Source organism: Cornus florida, unplaced genomic scaffold (assembly GCF_030987335.1).
Source record: "Cornus florida cultivar Cherokee Brave unplaced genomic scaffold, ASM3098733v1 CherokeeBrave_3.0.0_Hap2_Chr05, whole genome shotgun sequence".
Taxonomy (NCBI): domain Eukaryota; kingdom Viridiplantae; phylum Streptophyta; class Magnoliopsida; order Cornales; family Cornaceae; genus Cornus; species Cornus florida.
In genome coordinates, this window is record NW_026775575.1 from 94535474 (window position 1) to 94551958 (window position 16485).

The window sequence follows — 16485 nt, forward strand, 5'->3', positions numbered from 1 at the left end:
AACAACATCACTTTAATGATGTATAATTTTCAAACTTTTCTTAAAGTTCAATTTTTAAAAAAATTAAAAAGGAATTAGAACCTAAAATAAAATTTTGGTTAAATATTTTTTTTGCACTTTATAATTGACTAAGGATTCTGGTGCTCGATCTAGTCTAAACTGCAGCATTTTACACCTATTTTCCTTCCAATCAAGATTTGTCTTTCTAGCTTGTACATATATTTCAGATATATTGTCCATTTAGAATGATATATTTTGTCACACTTTGTTCCTCATAAACTAATCAGGAGCTTTCCAGGAGCAAATTAAGAAAGAGACCAAAAAGAAATAGTAAAATGGCTAAAATCATTCCAGGCAAGGTCAAGAAGGTATGGGATGTATGGAATCTCCGTGGTGCTGTTCTTTTCAGTCTCTTCTTGCAGGTAGTGTTAATTTTCTCTGCACCATCACGAAAACGAACTGGAAACATAATTGTAACCATGATCATCTGGTCGGCTTATTTGCTTGCCGATTGGGTTGCTGTCTTTGCTGTTGGACTCATCTTGAACGGCGAAGGGGATGATTCTAAAAAGTTCAGGGTAGATGATGACCTTGCAGCTTTTTGGGCTCCATTCCTTTTGCTACACCTTGGTGGCCCTGATAACATCACTGCCTTCTCTCTGGAAGATAATGAACTGTGGATTCGACATCTGCTTGGGCTTATCGTCCAGCTTGTTGCAGTTGTTTATGTCTTCACGGTGTCACTCCCTAACCAATTCTGGATTCCAACGGTCCTGTTCTTTGCTGGAACTATTAAGTATGCTGAGAGGTCCCGTGCTCTATATCTAGCATGCTTGGCTAATTTCAAGGACAGAATGCTTCCAAAACCGGAAGCTGGAGTAAACTATCGTCGGCTCATGGAGGTTTATTCATCAAAGGAAGCTGCCGGGGTTCCGGTTGAAATTGAAATAGTAAAGGAACCTGAAAAAGGTTTCAGAACTGCTATACAGGAAGAGGAAGCAGCATTAACTCAAGATCTAACAACACTCGTAGATACTGAGGTTGTGAATCGTGGGCACAACTTCTTTAAAAAATTTAAGAGACTACTGGTTGACCTCTTGCTTAGCACCACTAATCGCAATTTTAGTCGAAAATTCTTCTTCCAAATGACTTGTGAAGTTGCTTTTAGAGTGATTGAAGTTGAGCTCAATTTCATGTATGATGTGCTCTTTACCAAAATGGAAGTGGTGCATCGCAAGTCCGGGTTCTTTTTCCGTCTCATATGTTCTACTCTGATAGCGGCATCCTTCATACAATTTGCATCCATTCAGAAAGACCACCAAATCCATAGAATTGACGTTGCTGTTACCTACACTTTGCTTATTGGTGCCGTTGGCTTGGACTTACTGGCTCACTTCAAGCTCTTTTTCTCTGACTGGACTATAGCGAAACTCAACAATTCCAAGGCCAAATCTGTTGTTTCTGCCATCCGTGAGAAAGTTTCATTTGACAACAGATGCCGGTGGTCTAAATCTTTCTCACAGCACAACTTGATAAGATACTGTCTGAAGGAACGGTTCAAGTGGCTCGACAAAGCAACTGATTTTTTCGGGCTCAAGGAATTTTTTGATGAAATGCAATACAAGGAAACCAAACTTGTTGAGGATAATCTAAAGAAATTCATTTTCAGTGAGTTGAGGGCGAAGGGTCTGAAAGCGAAGGATTCAAAAACTGCAAAGGAGATATTTTCAGCGAGAGGTGATTGGGTTCTCTGGCAGAACAGTTGCTACCACGCCTCAATTGTATCAACCGTGAGCGAGGAGGTTGAATATGATGAAAGCCTTTTGTTATGGCATATTGCTACGGAACTGTGCTACTTCAATGGCCCTGATCGCAATAACCAAAATCCCTCCAATGATGAATATCGTCAATTTAGTAAGCTCTTGTCAGAATATATGTTGTATCTTTTGATCATGCGGCCTACAATGATGTCGTCAACGGTGGGAGATATTTGGAAAGTCAGGTTTCAGGACACCTGTGAGGATGCCAGGAAGATCATCCGCGAGGATGCCAGGACGGGGCAATCAAAATCAGCAGGGGAGGTTATTGTGCAGAAATTAATGAATTGTTTTAGAGGAAAACGATCAGAACCAAACGAAGAACGAAAAAAAGTCTGTGTGAATCTACTTTCTGTAAATACAGTTGTCAAACCAGTTGAAGTAAAGGGGGATAGAAGCAAATCACTGTTGTTTGATGCATGTATGCTCGCGAAAGCTCTGAACGAAATTAATCTGGAGAAGAGGTGGGAGATAATGAGCAAAGTGTGGGTGGAATTGTTGTCCTATGCTGCATGTCATTGCAAAGCAAATATCCATGCTCAGCACCTCAGCAAAGGAGGGGAGCTTATTACTTTCGTTTGGTTGCTGATGACCCATTTTGGCTTGGGAGAACAGTTCAGGATTGACACTGGACATGGCCGAGCCAAACTGATTGTGGGTAAGTAGAAGAAGGTAAAATGGTTCTGGTTAAGTTTGTCATGGCAGTGTATATGCTTTTGGCTATATTTCTCTCATCAGAGACCAGACTTCCTGTAAGACCGCACCTCTTAAGTATAACTTGCATATAAGCTGCTACTGCCTCTTATGAAGAAAAAATGAATCAAAATGATTAGAATCTACCCAAATCAACTTATGATGTGTAGTCTGATTAAATCATGATAATCATGGATAAATTTAGTAATCTTCTAATAACTAGGGAGGCAAATTTGGCAGTGTTTCATAGCCGTGGACTCCTTGTAGCGTATTTATTGTCTAAATAACATAAACCTGTCTTTGATTTAGGTTTGAGAAACATTAATCTCCCCTAATCATAAAATTTGCACGTTTGTACTTGGATATTTTCCAAAGAGTAAAAAGATAAAATGGGTATTACAGTACTAATTTATGTCAAATTTCTTATTGAGTGATATTTCCGCACAATGTGAAAAGAATAGAGGTGTTGTTTGCACATTTTTTCAAATAGAGAATAAGAGTGTTACGCGAAATATACATTAAGAGCGTTTCCTGCACTTGTCCCCAAATATAAACTTAAGGGCACGAGCTTTAGTCATTTATGCATATACTACTTTGTTTTTAATATATTCAGTATTACGTATATGACGAACAAGAAGATTACTGAAAGATAATTCTGTCGGTGAATAATTACATTTACACCAGCATATTTAGTGTAACGTCTCAAAACTAATACTTTTTAAACAAAAAAAAAAAAAAAAAAAAATCAGCATAACCTCCTCTAAAAATAGGCCTACCACAACCTGTTTAATTGCATTTTTAACCTGTCACGGCTCAAATTCCGAATTCACGGCAATAGTAGATGATAATACACAATCAAATGACCTCGATAATACCTTAAACTAGTATTACTCTCCCCATGCATCAATAAGGTTTACATGATATCAAACTCACATCCAAAATATCATCTAGTAACATAATTATATTACCTAACCATGGTTTTGAAAAAAAAATAAATACACATTACTACACTTTTGGGGCCTTACAAAAATGGGAGATATACAAAAGATACAAAATGAGCTCCAAGTCATCCTTAAGCTTGTGGAAGATCGGCATCCACTACCTCCTTACCGGTTCCTGGAAAATGTTAAATAAAATGTGGTGAGCATAAAGCTCAGTAGAGAGTGCCTAAGACGCACCTCTTGTAGCCCCGTGAATCCAAACAAAGCATGGGCCAATAGGAAGAGGGGTCATGCAAAATGAGGGAAACACATATTAAATTCCAATTCCAAACAATCATATGTAAAATGTCATGAATGCTATGATATGCGTGTCACTCCCCATTTCTCAGAAAACAACCATACTTTTCAAACTGTTAATATAACCCGCCCTTTGGTGACCCCGCAGCGACACGAGAGGAGGATTGGCTAGTGTCCCTGACCCTTGGTAACCCCGCGGCGTCATTATGGGGCCCAGCTAGCTCAACTACGCTAGGGCGACTCCCTAGTCCCCTCTAGGCTATATTAACCTCCGGTCCTTTGGTACCCCCGCGGCGACCGGGTTTCTCAAAAAAAAACTTTTTCAACAAAGCTTTCCCGAAAATCCCCATTCTTTCATTTTTCAAAAGTCATTTCCATTCGTGCAATCCCCAATGATGAATTCATGAATGCCACATACTTTCAATGTTGTAATATAAGGGATTTCTAACATTTGTCATGCCGTGACAATATCATAAAATGGGGAATTTAATACCACAATTTACCACACATGCTCACAACAATCAACTAAATATTTAGCATTATAATAAGCATGATAAATCAACCATTTATCACAATTTCCATACAATCCAACAAATACACATAGATACATGTTTCACATACACAATTAAATCATTTAAGGAGTAATCCATCTAAACTAAGCATGCTTATCACATAAGTCAACAAACACACATATATAAAATCTTTATATGCACCATTAAATCATTTTTAAAGCAATCAACCTTAAATCAAGCATGTTTGGCCAAAATTCTAGAGGAATAACTCACTAAGGTACAAGAAAAGTGTGAATTAGACACCTTTACCTCTAATTGAGCAAAAACCCCAATTTTCTTCACAAACCCTAGAAATGGGTCCTAAGATTCGAACTCCAAGGAGTGCACTAAATCTGAAATCGCTTGTATGGATGTGTAGAGCTTGACACGAGCTTCGTTTTGTCTCAAACGGCACTCAATTTCGATAAGAAATGAGATCAAGATCTTGCTTCAAAGTTTTGGAAATCAAAATGAAAAGAAAAACAGAGAGGAAGAGGGGAAGAGAGAGGTGCACGGGAGAGAATGAGAGAAATGAGACCATTTGTGGTCTCTTGGCCCTTAGTTGGTTTAATGGTAGGTCCCACCACCTTTTATTTTCTTTTTCCTTTAACTTTTTGCTTAAATTTGAGCCATAACACAACATAATACACATATTATATATACACCTATGCACATAAATACACAGACATTACATTCTCCCCAACTTAAAAGGATTTCGTCCCCGAAATCAAGACATACCTGAGGAAGAAAACAACGCTGGGTACTTGGACCGAACCTCCTGTTCGAGCTCCCAAGTAGCTTCCTTGACTCCGTGGTGTCTCCAAAGGACTTTCACCATTGGTATCGTCTTGTTCCTCAACACCTTCTGTTGTGTGTCAAGAATCTGAACTGGTCCTTCCTCGTAGGAAACATCCTCATCAATGTCCACATCTACCCAACTCAAAATGTGAGATGGATCCGGTTCTTACTTCCGTAACATCGATACATGGAAAACATTGTGGACCCTATCCAACTGTGGTGGCAAAGCAAGCCTGTAGGCAACCTCTCCTACTCGGTCCAAAATCTCAAACGGTCCAATAAATCGTGGCGACAACTTGCCACTTTTTCCGAATCTCATCAATCCCTTCAGTGGAAAAACCCATAGAAAAACGTGGTCTCCCACCTCAAAGGATAACGGTCGTCTCCGCTTATCCACATAGCTCTTTTGTCGGCTCTGAGCTGTAAGTAACCTCTGTCTTATTAACTTAATCTTCTCAGTAGTCTCGAGTACAATGTCGGGTCCTAAGGCGGCTGTCTCACCTACCTCAGTCTAACAAACAAGAGACCTACAAGGTCTACCATACAACGCCTCAAATGGAGCCATCTGGATACTCGCTTGATAACTATTGTTGTAGGCAAACTCAATAAGTGGAAGGTGATCCTCCCAACTACCACCCAAGTCAAGCACACATGCCCGAAGCATATCCTCCAAAATCTGGATAGTACGCTCCGACTGACCATCCGTCTGTGGATAGAATGCCGTACTAAGATGCAACGCTGAACCAAATGCTACTTGAAGTCCTTCCCAGAACTTCGAAGTGAACTTAGCATCCCTATCTGACACAATGGTTACAAGAACTCCATGCAACCTTACAATCTCCTTCACATAAAGAACAACAAGCTTCTCTGCATCATCTGTTGCCTTAATAGGCAAAAAGTGAGCCGTCTTGGTCAATCTGTCAATGATGACCCATACGGCCTCATTGCCCCTTCTTGACCTTGGAAAACCTGTCACAAAATCCATAGCAATATGCTCCCATTTCCATTGCGCTACAGGTAATGGTTGCAACAAACCTGCTGGCCTCTGATGCTCGACCTTCACCTGCTGACAGGTAAGGCATCTAGCCACAAACTGTGCAACATCATTCTTCATCCCGCTCCACCAATACTGACGTCTCAAATTGTGATACATTTTAGTACCACCTGGATGAACTGCAAAGCGGGAAGTGTGAAACTCTCGTAGGACGTCCTCACGACAACATGTGAGAACCACCAACAAACCCCTGAACCGTAGACCCCCATCTGCATGCAAGGCCCAATCTTTCACTGTCTCACCACTAGAGATCAAAGCGTGGATGGCATCTAAGTCCGAGTCCTGTCTCTGTGACTCAATCACTCGTACAACAAGAGTAGGCTGAGCCACAAGACTAAATAAGAATGCCGACTCACTGCAACCATCATCATCAAAACACTACAATCCCATCTCTGCCAGGTCTTCAAGCATCTTCCACTTCCGAATAGCTAAACTGGCCAAAGTTCCACGAGATTTCCGGCTTAAGGCATCCGCTACCACATTCGCCTTGCCTGGATGATACTGCAAGTCAAAATTGTAGTCCGCCAAGAATTCGACCCATCGCCTCTGTCTGTTGTTCAAGTCCTTTTGGGAGAAAAGGTAGTTGAGACTTTTGTGATCTGAAAATACCTCGAATCTCTCACCATACAAATAGTGTCTCCAACACTTCAAGGCAAACACAACTGCCGCTAACTCCAGATCATGAGTAGGGTAGTTAAGCTCGTGAGTCTTCAACTGTCGAGACCCATAAGCCACTACTCTACCATCCTGCATCAACACACATCCCAACCCGTCACGTGAAGCATCACAATAAATCACATAACCCAAGCCACGCTCAGGTATCACCAACACTGGAGCTGTAGTCAATCTCGTCTTCAACTCCTGAAAAGATGAATCACAGGCCTCATTCCAGACAAACTTGACCCCTTTCCGGGTCAAACGGGTCATAGGAGCTGCCAAACGGGAGAAATCCTTCACAAATCTCCGATAGTAACCCGCTAAACCAAGGAAACTACGGATCTCAAACACATTCTTGGGTCGCTCCCAAGTCAAAACTGCTTCAACCTTTGATGGATCAACTGATACTCCACCTTCTGAAACAACATGCCCCAAAAACTTCACCTCCTGCAGCCAAAACTCACATTTCTCGTATTTGGCATACAATCGGTGCTCCCGCAAAATCTGTAAAACAATACTCAAATGGACCTCGTGATCTTCCCGAGTCCGTGAGTACACAAGAATGTCATCTACGAAAACTACCACAAACTGGTCCAAGTAATCGTGAAAGACGCGGTTCATCAAGTCCATGAATGCCGCTGGCGCATTAGTCAAGCCAAAAGGCATAACAAGGAACTCATAGTGTCCATACCGTTTACGGAATGCTGTCTTCGGGATATCCTCATCCCTAACCCGCAACTGATAATAGCCAGACCTCAAGTCAATCTTCGAGAAACAACTGGCTCCCCTCAACTGATCAAATAAATCATCTATCTTGGCAAAGGATACTTGTTCTTGATGGTGGCATGATTCAACTTCCGATAATCAATGCACAACCTCAACGAACCATCTTTCTTCTTAGCAAACAAGACCGGTGCGCCCCACGGTGACACACTCGGTCGGATGAAACCTTTTATCCTCAAATCATCAAGCTGTCTCTTCAATTCTTCCAATTCAACTGGTGCCATACGATACGGTGCCATAGAAATCGGCGCAGTACCATACATCAAATCAATAGTGAACTCCACTTCTCGGTGTGGAGGCAACTCTGTCAAATCTTCTGGAAAAACATCCAAGAAGTCACAAACAATCGCCGGATAAACTTCTCCCACAACATCATCTTCTTCGGCTAGAAGACTAGCTAAGAAATAATCACCATGACTTCGTTCACGAACTCCATAAAACGACGAAATGTGGGAATCACTCCGATCTCCCACAAAAAAGAAACAGTCTCCCTCGGGAGTGCAAACTGTAACCCTTCCTCTGTAACAGTCGATCGTGGCATGAAATGAAGCCAACCAATCCATCCCGAGAATGACATCAAAGCTAGTCACTCCAGGAGGATAAGGTCAAACAAAAAGGTCCACGCGGCTATCACAATGGAGCAATCCCGCACAACTCGGCTCAAGGACACTGAAACCCCAACTGGCGTATCAACACATAACGCCCAATCCATGAAACTAACCTTTAACCCCGATGCAAGTGCAAATGATGATGAAATGAAAGAATGAGATGCACCAGAGTCAAACAAAACACGGGCCCAACAACCAAACACTGAAAATATACCTCGAAGAACTGACGGTCCAGAAGATGCATCGGTTTGTGCCAGTGCAAAAACACGTCCCTGTGGTACCTGTGCCTGAGGACTACCAACCTAAACACCTGACTGCTGCACTGACATAGTAGGAGTATCCCTCCTAACTGACCGTGAACCCTGTGAAGATATAGTAGGCTGTGGTGGTGGTGGTCTGAAACCTGACTGAACTGTAGCCGATTGTGACGGCCTCTGCTGTGACCCTCTGCCACTAATGATGCCTGCTCTCTGACTCGGACAATCACGAATCAAGTGACCCTGCCAGCCACACCCATAACAAGCCTTCGGAGCTGACGAAACTAAAGACGATCTCATCGGACAACTGGACTTGTAATGTCCGGGCTGCTGACATTGAAAGCAAACAACTGCATTCTTATCAGACCCAGCTGGCAACGGAGTGGTAGGAGCAGATCGTACAGACTGCTGTCCCTGAAACTGAGATGGACTGCCCCTGTTCCTTTTCCAAGAAGATCCCTCTGAGGATGGCCCTGCACCCCTCTTTTGCTTCAATTGCTCTCTTCTTGCATCCTTCTCTCTATTGTCAGTCTCCAGCATCAAAGCCCTTTCCACTGCTTCAGAGTAAACCTTAATAAACTGTGCCGTGATCAACGGCTTCATTCGATCATTAAGACCCGAGACAAACTTCCGAGTCTTGTTAGCTTCATCTCTCACCACTTCTGGAGCAAAACGGGAGAGTGAGGTGAACTTGTTCTCATACTCCGCCACTGACATGTTCCCTTGAATAAGATTATGAAACTGGTCTTGTAACTCCCATCTTTTGGAAAGCGGAAAGTACTTCTCATAAAACAGTTCCTTGAACCTATCCCAGCTCATCTCTTCAATCTTATACTGGTTGGTGACTGATTTCCACCAAACCTTAGCATCCTTAGCAAACTTATACGTAGCTAGGATGATCTTTAGATGATCCTCTGTCACATCCATTGAAGTTAGTTGGGTTTCAACTTGATCCAAGTAGTCATCTGCTACCATTGGATCCGCACTGCCCTCAAATATAACCGGCATCAGCTGAAAAAACCCCTTAATGATCTTGAGACGCTTCTGAGTTGGAGTCTCCTCAACTTGAACTGTAAGTTGTGGTACCAACTGCGGCTGAGCAACAATAGTTGCTCTCACGACATTTTGCAACAATCGATTCAACTCTAGTGCCACAGAACCTTCACCCACTTCTACGGGTACAGGTGTTTCAACATTCTCTCTTCTTGGGGGAACAGCTCTTGGGGGAATCAAGTCCCTAAGAAGCATGTTCTCATCAACTGGCTCCACCGGATTGGAGCTAGAGCTCTCACCAATATCGCCCCTTGTTGGCCTAGGGCCAACTTCTCTAGGTTCCTCACGCCGTGACATCGTTCTATAAAACGAGAAAACGATTCAGAAACATGACACTAAGGTCCACTGTGGACGACTCAACAAGAATTAATACCGTACAACACTTAGTATGCAAGACTATGCAAGAAACATTTTAACATAAACAAGTAAGCAGTAAGCACATAGGCAGTTAAGCATGCTCATTTAAGTAAGATACCACGTAGCAAGTAGTCAAGTAAATAATACAAACAACATCCCATGCGACTCTATGTAGGCCTCTACCCGTCGTCCTAAAGGTTTTCGAACCTTTGCTCTGATACCAAATTTGTAACGTCTCAAAACTAATACTTTTTAAACCCAAAAAAAAAAAAAAATTCGGCATACCTCCCCTAAAAATAGGCCTACCACAACCTGTTTAATTGCATTTTTAACCTGTCACGGCTCAAATTCCGAATTCACGGCAATAGTAGATGATAATACACAATCAAATGACCTCGATAATACCTTAAACTAGTATTAATCTCCCCATGCATCAATAAGGTTTACATGATATCAAACTCACATCCAAAATATCATCTAGTAACATAATTATATTACCTAACCATGGTTTTTAAAAAAAAATAAATACACATTACTACACTTTTGGGGCCTTACAAAAATGGGAGATATACAAAAGATACAAAATGAGCTCCAAGTCATCATTAAGCTTGTGGAAGATCGGCATCCACTACCTCCTTACCGGTTCCTAGAAAATGTTAAATAAAATGGGGTGAGCATAAAGCTCAGTAGAGAGTGCCTAAGACGCACCTCTTGTAGCCCCGTGAATCCAAACAAAGCATAGGCCAATAGGAAGAGGGGTCATGCAAAATGAGGGAAACACATATTAAATTTCAATTCCAAACAATCATATGTAAAATGCCATGAATGCTATGATATGCGTGTCACTCCCCATTTCTCAGAAAACAACCATACTTTTCAAACTGTTAATATAACCCGCCCTTTGGTGACCCCGCAGCGACACGAGAAGAGGATTGGCTAGTGTCCCTGACCCTTGGTAACCCCGCGGCGTCATTATGCGGCCCAGCTAGCTCAACCACGCTAGGGCGACTCCCTAGTCCCCTCTAGGCTATATTAACCTCCGGCCCTTTGGTACCCCCGCGGCGACCGGGTTTCTCAAAAAAAAAACTTTTTCAACAAAGCTTTCCCGAAAATCCCCATTCTTTCATTTTTCAAAAGTCATTTCCATACGTGCAATCCCCAATGATGAATTCATGAATGCCACATACTTTCAATGTTGTAATATAAGGGATTTCTAACATTTGTCATGCCGTGACAATATCATAAAATGGGGAATTTAATACCACAATTTACCACACATGCTCACAACAATCAACTAAATATTTAGCATTATAATAAGCATGATAAATCAACCATTTATCACAATTTCCATACAATCCAACAAATATACACAGATACATGTTTCACATACACAATTAAATCATTTAAGGAGTAATCCATCTAAACTAAGCATGCTTATCACATAAGTCAACAAACACACATATATAAAATCTTTATATGCACCATTAAATCATTTTTAAAGCAATCAACCTTAAATCAAGCATGTTTGGCCAAAATTCTAGAGGAATAACTCACTAAGGTACAAGAAAAGTGTGAATTAGACACCTTTACCTCTAATTGAGCAAAAACCCCAATTTTCTTCACAAACCCTAGAAATGGGTCCTAAGATTCGAACTCCAAGGAGTGCACTAAATCTGAAATCGCTTGTATGGATGTGTAGAGCTTGACACGAGCTTCGTTTTGCCTCAAACGGCACTCAATTTCGATAAGAAATGAGATCAAGATCTTGCTTCAAAGTTTTGGAAATCAAAATGAAAAGAAAAACAGAGAGGAAGAGGGGAAGAGAGAGGCGCACGGGAGAGAAGGAGAGAAATGAGACCATTTGTGGTCTCTTGGCCCTTAGTTGGTTTAATGGTAGGTCCCACCACCTTTTATTTTCTTTTTCCTTTAACTTTTTGCTTAAATTTGAGCCATAACACAACATAATACACATATTATATATACACCTATGCACATAAATACACAGACATTACATTTAGTTTCTATAGTTTGATTAGAGTCAGCACTCTGTATGCTGCAACATTTACCAATATCATCCAAATGGAAAATTAATGGGTTGTAGTATTTTATTTCCCAAAAGTAGGCACATTTTTTTTACAGGTTTGTAATAAATTTAAAACGGAGAATTGTATGGCAACTACCCCCACTGAATTTTTAATTTTTTTTTAATTTTATATGGAAAGATTTTTATATTTGTATAATTGCCCCCTCTAAAATTTGACACACGGTTTTACAAAATATTACTTTTTCACAAAATATGATATTTTTTTTCCACATTCCCACAATATTATATTCTTTCTCACTTTCCCAAAAAAAAAAAAAAAAAAAAAAAAAAAAAAAAAACATTTCATTAAGATATTCTTTTACACTTTTGACTTTACCACAAACAAATGGATTGTTTCAATCACATTTTGCTTTCCGCGAATCTTCAATATTTCACAAAAAAACCATTTACAGTAGACAGAGACTCAGTAAGTCGTTTTATCATCTAAATTTACGATTATTATTTGATTTTATAATTTTAATTAAAAAAATTATTAATTATTACTATCAAAATTATTTTAGGGGTTGTTGTTCTTTCAAAATTTAGTTTGTGTAATTGTGTTACTAATTACTATTCTCTAAATAAGACTTAGAATTTTTTTTTATTTGCTGCCCAAATCAATGAAATCACAGATTCAATTACTCTATCAAATTTTTCGATTGATTGAATTATCTGGTTATATCTTATAAGGTTAGTTATCTTCATGTCTTGCTTTTTATTTTATTTTTAATATAAATAAATTTTTATCATGAGTACATTGACATAGTAATTATTAAGAGGACAGTTGTGAATATACTGAATAGAAATATTATAAATCAATGTTCTAATTTTTACATATATTATTTTGATTCAAATTTTATATATATATATATATATATATATATATATATATATTATTGCTATTAAAGATTGCTCCCACAGAAAAAAATTTCTGGCTACGCCACTGTTTGGGTTGGGACTTTAACCCGGTTAGATTCCCATACAACAGGGGATAAGTGGACCTCAGCTATGCAAGAGTTCTTGGAGTTCATTGATGGGCATCAGTTTATTAACTTACCTATGGAAGATGCTCATTTCACTTGGTCTAGTGGTTGGGAGATGCCTACTTTTTACTAATTGGGGGCGCAAATCCTCTGCTGTGCGATTTCTATATTGTCTCCTGCTGTGAATGTTAAGTGGACTTGGTTTGACCACGTTTTACTTCACTTAATAGACACTAAAACTGTGTTTGGCAATTACACCACTATTTATAAGGAACATTTCACTACCATTTATAAGTAACATCACAAAGTCTAAAAGTAGTATCACATGAGTCTAAAAAGTAACATCACCATTTGTAAGAGGGTAACACCACTACTTAAAAAATAAAGGTTGTTGACAACCTCATAATCCCATTCAAATCCTCTTTAAATTAACATGTGACTATTTTTTTGAATATTCTATTTTTATTATAAAATTTAACTTAAAAAATTTATAAATAATATGTTGAATTGAGTTAGATTTATGTGTGACTATTAATTTTTTAGCACTATGTGAATACTTTTTATTAATGGTGAAAGTAGTGGGTGTGACAATTAATATTAAATTTTACCAAATTTTTTCTTTTGATGGTGAAGGTAATGTGTGTGACAATTAATATTAAACTTTGCAAAAAAAATTTCAAAGATATGTTAAATAATTTAAAACTAAGTGCATGTTTTTTTAATATTTTGAGGAAGAAAAAAAAACAGATGTGGCACTTTTCGTTATTTTAGGAAACAACGAGGGTTTTGTTTGTTGTCTAAAGTTAATCCAAGTGATTTTAATTTTGGTTTAAATTCTTTAAATTAACATGTTAAGGTGTTTTTAAAATAATTTAATTTCAAATTATAACATAAATGATACGTTGAATTGAGTTACGTTTGTATGTGACATTACTTAGTCTGCATTATGTGCATACCTTATTTTGAGGGTGAAGATATTTATAAATGGTTGTGAAATGTTACTTATAAATGGTGGTGAATTGAGTTACGTTTGTATGTGACATTACTTAGTCTGCATTATGTGCATATCTTATTTTGAAGGTGAAGATACTTATAAATGATGGTGAAATGTTATTAATAAATGATTGTGTAATTGCCAAACACATTCTTAGTGTATATTAAGTGGAAGTGGAGTAAAACGTGGCCAATCAAATCCACTTAACGCTCACTGTAGGAGACAACATGGAAATCACATAGTAGAGGATTTGCACCCAATTTGTATAGGTTTATTGTGCCGGAATGATGGGAAGAGAAATTCCCTGATGTTGCCCAAGGGGCTATGGCTACGCCTATATGGAATCACATTCCTATCGTGTTAGATTTTGGTGGTGCAATGGGGAAAGTCTCCTTTCGGATTTCAATTTTCTTGATGTAAATTGTACACTCGCACGTACACACGCAGTGACGCAGAGGGTATACAATCAAAGAAGTTGCAAAAAAAAAAAGGCACCAAGATGAGAACTACAGTGAAAGATTGAGAAGTTGAGCAGTAAGGGATTCATGTAAGTGCAAGCATATGATACAAACCAGAAGAGTGGACAAATGGTTGTACCAAAAATATTAAGTATCAGACTATAATGAGCATCTTGAGGCATTCGTGTTTGAGGTAAAGCGTTCCAGCTAGGGCTACAAACGTGTCAAGTTATACACCAACAATTCGAGCTCGACTCACTAATTGCTCGGTTCATGTTCATTTATTTAATAATGAACCGAGCTCAAACAAAATTTACTAGATTATTTAATGAACCAAGCTCAAACACCCCCAAGCTCAACTTGTTTGTTCGTGAACAGGCTTGTTATCAGCTCATTTTGAGCTTGTAACACGTAGATGTATAAAGAGTACAATTCCATGAGTCCAAGCCCATTTAGCTTAATTTTTCATTGATTGATAGAGCCCATATTCCCAAATTCTTTTAAGGTCCATGTAAGGATAACGATTAAGGTAAGATTAGCCCAGTTTAACCTCTAGTCCTAGCCCATATATATACTGTATACACTTTAGAACTGAGGTCCATCAATGGTGTAAGCCTAACTATAATTTACAAAACCCTAAACTCAAAAACCTCTCCCACCTACTGCCCCTAAAATTCTGCAAACTCTATCTCTCTCTCTCTCTCTCTCAAAGCAGTCTCTTTTCCTTCATGCCTTAAAGGAGAACGGCTGATGTTGCCACAGCAGTATCACAATGAAGATCAGAAAACGATTGATGAAGGACGAATCTCATCTCCATAGTGCCATCACGACTAAGATTTAACAAAAGTCACCAGCTATTCCTCCCAGTGTGTACATAAGTGAATATATATTTATGGATCTGTAAGTTTATACATATGTATTTGTTTATAGATCGTTGCAATATACGGAGTATATGAATATATATGAGATTATACAATTGTATCTAAGAGCAGAAGAGGTACCTGTAGTATTCTCCCGAAACTCTCCTCGTCGTCGTTTTCATCGGCGACATTGAACCCTGGAATGACGCTGACGCCATTCTCACCGCCTCAAGCGCTCTCTCTCACTGCTATCAAGCCGTACAATTTTGCCCCAGTCTCTCTCTTTGCGCACGCGATTTGGGGTAGGAAAATATTTATAGTCTGGATAAATTTATCACAAAAAGCTATTCTGTCCTTTCTCATTAAGTCACTTTTTATTAAATTATTTTTATTATATTTTTTCTTATATAAATATTAATTATTCTATTTATCTTAATTTTATTATTTGTATCAATTTATCATAAAAAATAAAATTTGTAATTACAATTTTTAAAATGATTAAATTATTATTATAATTTTATTACTTATAATAAAACGTGTTATACAAGTTTAACTTTTTTACAGTAGAAAAATACCGCTTTTTTATGAAAATATTGATGAAAAATTAATCAATTACTTAAATAAAAATACATTCTTTTTCATTAATATATTAATAAAAAATTAAAAAAATAATTAATTTTTTTTAAAAAAATTCTATTTAATATTTTTATTTAAACAATTTATTTAAAAAATAAAGCTAAATTAATACAAATTTAATAAAGAATATCTCATCAAATTAGTATGAATTTTTTTCATAATTTATTTTAATAAGAAATGTCTTTATGGTCATTTAATAAAATATAATTTAAGCATTGGGGGCATTTTGTAATAAAATATGATAATTTAGTGTATATTACACACAAAATATAGTTCAAGGAAATTACTTTCAAATTCAAACATAATTCGAAGGAGTTTATTTGCACTTTATCCTATATAATATTAGAATACCACGTATTTGGAATAATTTAGAACTTTTTTTAAAAATAAATTATCTTTGAATAAATTACAAAGATACTTTATTTTAATTTAAAAATAATATTGATTTCTTTTAGAGTTCTAACTTCTAATCTCTCCTCTGTGAGTTAGCGAATGTTATGTTGAAAATTTACTTAAAATATAATTTTGCATATAAAATGACAATAAAAGTACAATTGATGTACTTGTCAGTTTATGCCTGTGGTAATAATCAGATAACACTAACA

At 38.0% G+C, this 16485-nt stretch overlaps 2 protein-coding genes across 6 annotated transcripts; one reads left to right on the plus strand and one right to left on the minus strand.

Moving 5' to 3' along the window:
• The first annotated feature begins 335 nt into the window (after positions 1 to 335).
• Positions 336 to 2483, plus strand: LOC132309751 (uncharacterized). The gene has a single exon (XM_059808035.1). It carries the CDS (start codon positions 336 to 338, stop codon positions 2481 to 2483), a length of 2148 nt encoding a protein of 715 aa, XP_059664018.1.
• An 887-nt stretch (positions 2484 to 3370) lies between these two features.
• Positions 3371 to 15570, minus strand: LOC132307743 (uncharacterized). Of its 5 annotated transcripts, none has more exons than XR_009482304.1 (2): positions 15386 to 15570; positions 3371 to 3626 (listed from the first exon to the last, which is right to left on the minus strand). XR_009482304.1 is itself a non-coding variant. In XM_059805590.1 (2 exons), the coding sequence occupies exon 1, from the start codon at positions 9804 to 9806 to the stop codon at positions 8502 to 8504; it is 1305 nt and encodes a 434-aa protein (XP_059661573.1). In that variant the 5' UTR covers positions 9807 to 9820; the 3' UTR covers positions 3371 to 3626; positions 8414 to 8501. The 5 variants fall into 5 exon arrangements, 1 of the variants encoding a protein (XP_059661573.1); XR_009482305.1 differs by lacking the exon at positions 15386 to 15570 and adding an exon at positions 4570 to 5017; XM_059805590.1 differs by lacking the exon at positions 15386 to 15570 and adding an exon at positions 8414 to 9820.
• Positions 15571 to 16485: the final 915 nt, after the last annotated feature.